The sequence below is a fragment of the Sinohyriopsis cumingii genome, chromosome 5 (assembly GCF_028554795.1).
Source record: "Sinohyriopsis cumingii isolate HCF-2022 chromosome 5, ASM2855479v2, whole genome shotgun sequence".
Taxonomy (NCBI): Eukaryota; Metazoa; Mollusca; class Bivalvia; order Unionida; family Unionidae; genus Sinohyriopsis; species Sinohyriopsis cumingii.
Window position 1 is genome coordinate 18,322,916 of NC_142965.1, and position 10,221 is coordinate 18,333,136.

The window sequence follows — 10,221 nt, forward strand, 5'->3', positions numbered from 1 at the left end:
GATTAAGCTGCTGTCACCTAGTAACTAACATCAACCTCAATAGGCTCTATCTCTCTCTTAAAAACAGCACAGAGTTTTATTATACAAATTTCAAAGACAGAATTTAGAACAAAATATCGTGGATCGGAAAAAGGCTACTGACCTGTGGCAAGACATCACTGCCCGAGCCTGACCACTTTCGCCCCTTACCATGGACAGACACCAAAACCCATACGTGCAGTGCACGAATCATAAATTAAAAAAACGAACTAGATCGGGTCCAATCCCACTAGTCGCTAATCAATGCAAATGAATGACTGAGTGCGTGCTGGGTCCAATCCCACTCAAACATAAAACATAGGTCTTACAATCAGATCGATATGTACACAAATAGTACCTCGACCTGACGGCCCAATCAATAAGTGTTCTGTGAACACATAAAAGCCTGGAGGAAGTGGCACCATTCATTCCCCCAGGAGTAATCAAAAAGGTGCCTGTGGTACATGCTCAATGCGAGTGCACACCACTATAATTCAACATAACAACAACAATTGTTCGCACCATTCCACGGAATAACGGAAAGAAGAACATGGCAACAGTGACAAGTTTATTTAATGATTTGAGACATAGCTATTTTTGGATCATGGATGGGACCTATGTAGTAGAAAGATTGAATAAGGAAGGAAGATTTGAAGGGAACCTGAACAATGTGAAGAGTCTTGGAGCAGCAAAAGACCTAATAGGGGGAATGATTCAGGAAGAAGTAGAAAGAATCAGAGGATTGATTGACCCACCTTACGTAAGAGTAGGTAGTTTAAAGGAAGCCCTGGACCATGTCATAGAAGTCAGGAGCTTCATAGAAAATAGCTTTTATTGGACCAACTGGTGGTACATAAAGTGGGGTTTTAACCAGTTGATAAAAGCAGAAGAACTAATTAGAGAGGTAATGAACATAGAAGTGATGAAGATAAAAGAAAAATGGAGTAAAGAGAGAAAGAAAGAAGAGAGTAAGAAGAAGAAATTAGAGTTTGAAAGATTGAATAAGAACTGGATGAAGATCCAACAGAAGTTCAGAGAGATGGGTCATCCTGACTGGATGACAGAGACTGAAAAGAGGAAGAAGAAAAGAATTTTGGGAAAGATAAGGGGAAGGTGGAAAAAATGGAGGAAATAGAAGCAGAAGAAGAAGAAATCCAAAGGCTCTTTTCAGGGTCCCTTCATATGCCTCGAAAAGACCTTGACTTTCATTGCCTACCCCTTTTTTAAATAGAGACCCCTCCCTGTTTAAATTTCCCATGTTCAATTTCCATAAACCCATAAGGTCGGGACCATATTAAAATAGGGTCCCGACCCTGTTCCATTCCCTTGTCCCTATAATGGATAGGATGTTTGTCCTGTTTGTCCAGTTATAGGGACAATGGGAAAAACTAATGTTCTTTTCCCATGTTAAATTCCCCTTGTCCCTATAGTGGATATGTTGTATAGGAAAAAGTCCCAGGGACTATGGAAAACTAATGTTATTTGCCTAATGTTAATTTACATAGTTCCTAAAGTCGATATGCCATATTTTCCATAGTACTTGCCCTAGTCCTTAAACCGTCCCTATTCACTACTGGTGGATACCCATTTGTAAACCAACAACACAACTAATGTCGTCCTCATTTCGAGAGAATGCTCTGCACTCTTCCTTCAACATCTATCGAACTGCATTTTGTTGTGTAGATCTAACAAACTGTTAAACATCATCTGGAGGATCCCATTCTTCTACATAATCCATTGTCTGAACATTGTTTGGGGAATTACTATTTTCCCCAGGCACTAACAATCCTAGTTTTCCGTCTTGAGCTGGCTTTGTTAGCTTGGTTAACTTTTCCTCTTGCACCCATATTAGCATACCATAACTGTCTCAAAAACACCAAACGTGTAGCGCTTAAGCAAACTTATATCTCGGCCAGTTGGATTTGAAACTACAATTTTCACTGAAGAGGTTCTGCCTAAAGAATGAAGTTCTGACATATCTAAGTCTACTGTGGGAATAAACCAAATCTAATTGTCCATGGCCCTTACATGATCAAATATAGTTGCTTTAATGACATCTGACAAGTGCTTAGAGGAAGTAACATTACAACGGTCTGATTTAGCAATACCTATGTGATCACTTGAAATATCTTTCAGCTCAGCTACCTCGACCTTCAACTCCTTCGCTTCAGCTAACAAACAACCATCCTGTGGTTTACTTTCACGCTTTTCGACTGCCGTTTTTTCATAACAGCAAGGAAGCCTATCATGTCTAATACCTCTATAGACATACTAGATATAGTTTATATGAATACAAGGAAGCCCATCATGTCTAAAATCTCAATAGACAAACTAGAGTACAATTTATAGAAATTCAAGGAAACATGTCTAAAACCCCTTTAGATATACTGTACTGGAACTGATATAAATACAAGGAAGCCTCTCCTGATATTAACCAATGTGGATCAAATTAATTTTCTTATCCCACATTTTCTTTCTTTATATAAAAATTATCTCAATATTCTGAAAACCTATCCCAACCAAAATTTGAATTTGGTCCTGAGGACATTCAGTCTTATGGTAATTCATAATATTTCAGTTTCAGATGATTTTAACCTTTTTAGTCTTTATTTAATTCAATCTATTCTATTAATAATAATCAGCTTGCAGCCCAAACTACTGAGCACAACAACAGTGGAAGTACCACCACCACCAATGACAACAATATAACATGGTCCGGAACTGGCGTCTGTTCAGAGTTTCATTCAGCACAGCCTCAGTCAGGTCAGAAAGTACAATAGTTTTATCAGTCTAAGACAATGTGGGCTTTTTGTATGGTCTTGTGAATCGCACAAATCATTCATTGTGTTACCCATCATGTATCCATGAACTTGGGCTGTTTCCAACTAAATAAAACAAAAACTGCATGGCCAATTTATTCATCCAAGGATGGTCTACATTTCATTTCTTTGCAAGAACTAAGAGAACATCTTTATATTTTTGTACATTTGTCATGCCAATTATTGCTAAAGCAGAAAATCAGTTGTAAACCCCTGAAAAAATGTAAATAGGGATCAAATACCTGGCTACCAGAAGCATTGATGTCATTATTGAACAATGCCTGTGAAGTCAGATTTGATCATAACATCTGTTCGGTATTTGATTGCATGGGTCTATTCAGGAACTTGGTTGCATCATGGTATTGTCTAAATTTTTAGACAGAAATCTATCTTTGTACTCCACATAGAGGCCAGGGTAATCCTAAAGTCCATCTGGCACATCTGCAGTATTTGATGGATTGCAAGGAAACTTGGTAAAAATTATAGACATCAACAAATTGCTGTTTTCACAATGTTTAGCTCTACTGTTCATAGACTAGAAGAGCTTATGGGATGGCCTGTTATCCATCATTTGTCTGTCTGCACATAGACTAGAAGAGCTTATGGGATGGCCTGTTATCCATCATTTGTCTGTCTGTTCATAGACTAGAAGAGCTTATGGGATGGCCTGTTATCCATCATTTGTCTGTCTGTCTGTCTGAACTAGCACAAGTTTATTACCATTACTCCACCTAAACTACTTGTTGGATTGTCTTGAAATTTTCTATATGTAATCATTCCAAGGCCTAGTTGGTTTCAAATTAAAATGGTTTTGCTCAGACATCCAGTATGGCTATCACAGTTGCCATCTTGAAAATCTCTTTACTTGCTACTTTTCCTGAAAGATGTGTAACAGCAATATAGGGTCTACACTGAAAGGCTCCTAAAAATGTCAAGTTGGTTCTAAATGAAAAAAGTGCCAATCTGACATCCAATGTGACCACAATAGCAGCCATCTTGAAAATATGGTCATCACTTCTCCTGAATGGAAAGTCAAATTTGCATGGTGTTTTCACCAGAAAACTTATGAAGAGTCTTGTAGGTCCTAAATGAAAATGGTGCAGAGTTGGCATCCAGTATGGCTGCCATGGTTGCAAGCTTGAACATTTTGTTTTCGCCACTCCTCATGGAGGGAAGATTATATTCATGGGAGATTTTCACCTGCAGATGTAAAAATGGTGCCAGTCTTATACCTGATAGGGACATCTTGGAAGTGAAATGTAATATCTTGGTATCACTACTCATCCTCAATGGAATGTGACAACTGCATGGAGTTTGTTAGAATTATGCTGGCTTTGTGTTTATGTTTATGTTTATAGCAAACTAAAAAATAGCTAAAGTCACTCAACACCCTTGTAGATATTGCCATATTAAAGAAACTGAAATAGTTGTGTTTTAGGTTATTACTTGTATATTCATTATTTTACTCTGTGCTATTAGTCATAAGTTATTTTTAAGTTATATTTTGCATGTTTAATTTCTACTAAAATTTCCAGATTTTAATTACCAAGAGCAAGCCACCACATGGCCTTACAAAAAAAGTCCCTGAAAAATTCAGTTGCTACTCCAGCCTGATCAGTGGTGCAGATTGGACCAATGCCCTTCTGGTCACAATGCCAAAGCTTTAAACACTGAGCCACCATGGCTGCCTTGTGTGGGGATCTGAGTGGTTTCCAAGTAATGACCACGGCTGGGGTGTTTGTTAAGGTCATACCCAAAACTACATGCTGACAGTGCAAATTACCTACCCTTGTATTGGCATGTAAGTGTATGTCTACTTTAAAGATAGGGCAGTGAACAGTTCCCAAGCTTTGAACTGGTTGAAGTAAATAAAATGGGACCAAGCTGATTGCATAAGTAATTGCCATTTTATGCCAACAAAAGTGTAAATCATATTTTGTGCATGTTTTTGGGATTGCAGAATAATTACATTTTCTGTCTGAATAAGAACAGAAATATTTCAAGCAGTGTCTGAAAACAAAGGCATGAAAATCTGAACCCTGGCATCCACACTTTCATATCTGACTTGTAAAGCTAAGTAATCACACTGAACATGCACATTAATGAATGAAAACTGACAGTAATTGCCATGTTTGCATCTATTTTATTTCAGTGTTGAGGAAAATGCAATCATATTAAAAATACATTTTGAAACATGATGTAAAACAATCCCCCATGTTTCAGTCTTATAGAATCTATAAAGGATGACAGACAGTGCCAACATTAATAGATAATGTGGCAACTTAATACTTCAAACTTTTCTTTTCACTCTACAGTTTCAGTACATATATGAATTTTAATTTATAAACTAACATGTGTCAGTTACCCAGGTTAGTGTTATCAAGCCCACTTGGGTCTCCTAATTGATTGCTGATGTTGAAAAATGATCATTAGGATTTCTGATCAATTATGCAAGCATTTTTGCTGGAACATTTTGGAATGGTAGCAAGCAGTGTATAATCCATATCTAGGCAAGAAATTTCCAAGGGTAATTGTGAAGGTCCTGACCACTCTGCACCATTGCCACTATGTAAGTATCCCTGCTGTCCTGTGACAGACACATATGTATGTAAAGAGTCCAGCAAAATAGTTTAAACACTTCGCCCCTTTACATATTTAGTTGTGATGACTTGATAAAGTCAATCTGAGGTCATTAAAACATGCATCCACAATCCCATTATGCCTAAATGGAAGTAATTTGTTTGAAAATCAATGAAACTTATGAAGGATGGTTTCCTGACTTATTTAATTGGAGTGTGTTGCAATGAAGTTTTTTGTTTGATTTTGTGGGGTTTAATGCCATTGTTTGGCACATTATAGTTCATTTAGTTCACCTGGTTGGATTATAAGCAAGCTTTTGGCATAACCTTTTGTTAGTTGTGCATCATCCATTCATCCATCCATCCATACATACATATATCCATCCATACATGCATATTAACAATTGGATTGTGAACACTCTGGTTAGTTCATTTGTGATTAGATTTGTTTCAAATTAGTAAGCAAGCTTATATTTCTGATTAGATTTAGTGTGTAAGCTTAGCTTATATCATTAAGGCTGCGTTGAGTTCAGTTATGAGTGGTATTCAAGCATGTTAATTAGATGAGCTTGAATTTGATTGGCTAATTCTGTGAACAATCCCTAGGCCAGTGATGGGAACATGGGAGCTAAGGACAAACCCAGCAATCAACATTGACTGCACAGATTAATTCCCCTTACAGTGCTAAGCAATTTTAATGTACTTTATGTGTGGGGCTTATGTACAGTTCACAGGTTACGAATCAGAGCCTAGTTCTCAGAGGGAAAGAGAGGTCATGGGGAGAATGCTAGTTGTATAAATGACACCCTGTTTATGTCAATAAAGTGATCCTGTATGGATGGTCAAGGAAATATAAATGATGCCAACATTGATAGACAGTGTTGTAACTATGTACTCCAAGCTTTTTTTTCCTTTACAGTTTAAATACGTATGTGAATTGGTGTTCACAATCTAATATATATATACATATCACTGCTCAGATGAGCAGTACTGAGTACACTTGAGCCCAATTGTTCCAAGATTTATTTCCTCTTTGTTAGGTAAGCCAAGGTACTTCCAGAATCCACATGAAAATGACATTGCCAAAAGATTGATAGAGGAGATGGGATATCAACGGGAAAGAGTTCGGGAAGCCATATTGGAAGTGAAGAGAATAAGAGGTTCCATACAATTTCTTAAGTCTGCTTTGAGTAAATGTTGTGTATATCATTTGAAAATATGTTTGAGAAGTTCCAGCTGTAGTAATTTTGACATAATAGATGATTCATACCAATCCATCATACACCAAAAAAGATGGGACTCAAACAATCAAGCCCATTTTTACTGTTGTATGTATTTGTGTGGAAGAATTTGTAAATTTAGATAACTTTTGCACCTTTTATCATTTTGACAGGTTTCAGGTAACATATTACTGGTAATACACAAAATGGTTATAACCATTGAGAAATAACAAGATGTTTGTTGCAAATTTCTTGTTTGTTTAAAATAACCCATTAATTACATTCATTTCTTTGCGGTATATTCCCTCACCTTAGTGAAGGAGAATAATTGTATTAAAGTTGGCAATTGTTTCTTGATCTTCTGTTTGTGCAGCATAACAGTCATATTTTTAGTCATATATAGCCATGCAGACTTAAGCAGCATACTTAAGTGCAAAATTATTTGCTAAACTGTCAATGGGCACTCATTTAAATGCAGCTTCAATGGAATTTTCATATTATGTACAGATTAATGCATGCATATCATTGAAGCTGAAGACAGAACGTTTATTTTTTTTATTAGACTGAAAATAATAAAATTCTTTTATGCATGCAGTCAATCACTTTAGGGGACATAAAATGTTTTGCTGCTGTCTGGTACTTAGCCTAAACATTGGCTCATCAATCAGTTTGCATGTCATCTGGATTCTATTTTAGTGCAGTAGTACAAAATCTGTTATACTTTGAGCCATGAAAGTTTACACACTAGACCTTGATGAATAGTAGAATTTAGGTGTATGATTACTTGATAACTCTCCTTTCTTCAGGACAACAACAAATTACTACTGAGCATGCGATAGATTTATTGCTGGCTGATGAAGAGAGAATGGCTAGAGCAGGGAGGCATAACGAAGCTGCTACTGTGGAAGAATTGATTCAAGAGAGTGGACGATTGACCCTTCATGAGGACAACAATTCAGTACAATCACCATCTTCTCCATTAGCACAAACTACAACAATACTAACACCATTAACAATGGAATCATATCAAGGAAGTGGTCACCCAAATCATTTTGCTGGTGGAAGATCAAGTGTTCAACAACAGAGTGGACAAACTGAACAGTCCACTCATTTAGGACAGGATTCCTCAGTTGTGCAAAGCAGACAGAATATTTCAGGTCCATTGAGTATTGCTGTAGATGTTCCCTTGTCCTCTCCATTCTTTGGTAATAGAGATGGTCATCAAAGCAACAAGTCAACCGCAGGCAACAAACCATCATCCCAACCCCTCCTGGAACCAGCCTCTTTGCCTGCACTAGGTGAGATGAGTAATGCTTTTCACTCTATGTTATATCCCATATCACTCATCCATATTGTCTGGACACAGCAGGAGTTATGGGTCCAAAGATTTTATTCGTCGATCATAGCAACAGCAATACTTGTAAGAGTAATTTCCCTTGGAATGTATGCAAATTCCTCTTTGTGTCTCTTCATTCTTTATGCCTGAAAAGCCTAAAATATTGATGCATAGAATATTTGAGAACACTAAAAGTGAAAATATGGGGTAAATTTATTCTTGCATTAATTAGAAAATGTTTTGGGTTTTATTATTTTTCCAAAGTTTTCAAGATATTATCTCTGAAAATTAAACTGATAGAAAGATGCAAAGAAATATTAAAGAGGTAGTTTTTAAGAAACAAAAAGTTATAGTTCTTAGAATGTCATCAATTATCAGTTAAAAAAACAGCTCTGTTTGTGATATCAGTCATTTTCATTTCATCATATTCATAGAGTGACATTAAAAGTCATCAGGAATCTAATCCATAATAATAATAATAATAGGCAAAGTCAGAAGGTGTGACAATTTTTATGTTCAGAATAGTAAGCTTGCTTTTTTATTTTAGATATGTGTAGTTTTTTATCCGTGGCCTGTGTTTAGTTTGGCATTTATAAAAAATATTTTATATCTTGGATCTTTTAAAATGCACCTTTTGAAATATCATCCTGCAAATAAAGTATATGTTCATAGTGGATGTTTCTGTGTGAGCTAGTTTGCAAAACATCATTCATTTTGTTGTTCCATTGTATTTTCTAAATACTATTCCTGAAGTCATTCAATTTATCAAACATAAGTATAATATTAAAATGATAAATAAACGTACTGGCACAGAATAGCTCAAAACTTTCCTGTTGTGTTTTCAGATGCGGAGTCCCTGAGAGAGGAGTATCTGCAGCTATGAGATCAGAATAAATGTAAGGTCTGCAGGGAGAGAAATGTAGAATTGTCATTTTTGCCCTGTGATCATTTAGTGTGTTGTGAAGTTTGTGGGCAAACACTCAGATTCTGTCCAATCTGTCAAGCTAAAATTCATGCCTCAGTCAAAACATACCTGTCATAAATAGGTGGTTAATGCACAAAGCAGAATTGGTCATTGATCCATTAATTCCCATTTCAATGAGTGTCACGGAAAGTATGAATCAGAAACAAAGCTTTCAGTAGCTTACTAGCTTTGGTACTTAAATAAGGGTCAGAGATCAAACACTGGTTGTCTGTTTAGATGCTTAGTTTGCCTTGATTGCAATTCATACCTTATAGTCAAAGAGCAATCACTCAAGTACTCTGATTGGCATTCTGGATGCTTAGATTTCCTGGCGGTCCATGATTGCACCAGCATATACAGTTATTTCATCAAATTGAGATTATCACTCTGGTTTTATCTGTGATTATTGTATTTCCTCAAACATCTAATGTAACTTAGAAATTAAATTTTTATAATATTTTGAGTTTGCTTTCTTGTGTTGCCCCTTTTTTATGTTGATTTTGTGATTATTGCTAACCAGGAATTTTAAGACTGAATAAAGAATGATTCTTTTGTCGAAAGAACAGCAGATCTTCCCCAATCCATGAATCTAACTTTCAACAAAAATGTTTTTTTTTTTCAAAACTAAAAAATTGATATACACAAAATAAATAAAGTTACAGCATCACAAAATGAATACCATTATATCTATGGTTCAAGATTGGGTATTCACTCAGACTTGAGAACTAATGAGTGACTAATTCCAACTGTGGTATGAACCCAAAATTATGCAAAGGTGTCATTAATATGAGATTAGGGAGAAGATTTTCCCCTTTGATTATTGATGTTGCCCATGTATTTTTACAAGTAATAAATGATGTTTTTTTCCAGACATTAATTAGAAGACAAATTTAATATGATTCTAGCCATATGTTTCCATCCATTTACTGGTAGTTGTATAACTCTCAATTCCAATTGATAATTCGAATTTAGAGACCATTTCTTTCCATGTACAATGTATTCTTATTATCAACCTTAATGTTCTTCATTTCTCTTATTCTTCATTACCATATACTGTTCAAGTTTTATGCTTGCCATGTACTTTCTTCATCATATAAAGTGCAGTCCATCACAATTTTCATGACATTTATTGTTTCAGTATGTGACATAATATTACTTTGTGTATTATTTATTTCTGTTCTTCACCATGCATAAATTTGGAAGACAAGTAGAAGTTGGTGTTTTTTTACCATCATAAGCAGCAGTACATAACTGCTGATGGAGATATACATTTTGTAATATTGTT

The 10,221-nt window shown here is 35.8% G+C and overlaps 1 protein-coding gene across 1 annotated transcript; it reads left to right on the forward strand.

Annotated features, from left to right (window-relative positions):
• The first annotated feature begins 1,360 nt into the window (after positions 1-1,360).
• LOC149798724 (uncharacterized) lies at positions 1,361-9,399 on the forward strand. The gene is made up of 4 exons (XM_089956974.1): positions 1,361-2,781; positions 6,457-6,576; positions 7,443-7,934; positions 8,818-9,399. Exons 2-4 carry the CDS (start codon positions 6,519-6,521, stop codon positions 8,853-8,855), a joined length of 588 nt encoding a protein of 195 aa, XP_089813100.1. The 5' UTR covers positions 1,361-2,781; positions 6,457-6,518; the 3' UTR covers positions 8,856-9,399.
• Positions 9,400-10,221: the final 822 nt, after the last annotated feature.

What these genes read in the sequence shown, in the direction of transcription:
- LOC149798724 (XM_089956974.1), top strand. Translation starts at nt 6,519, where the DNA reads ATGGGATATCAACGGGAAAGAGTTCGGGAAGCCATATTGGAAGTGAAG. An exon ending in GGAAGTGAAGAGAATAAGAG is followed by an intron (nt 6,577 to 7,442) that starts GTTCCATACAAT and finishes TCCTTTCTTCAG; the next exon opens with GACAACAACAAATTACTACT. An exon ending in AGCCTCTTTGCCTGCACTAG is followed by an intron (nt 7,935 to 8,817) that starts GTGAGATGAGTA and finishes TTGTGTTTTCAG; the next exon opens with ATGCGGAGTCCCTGAGAGAG.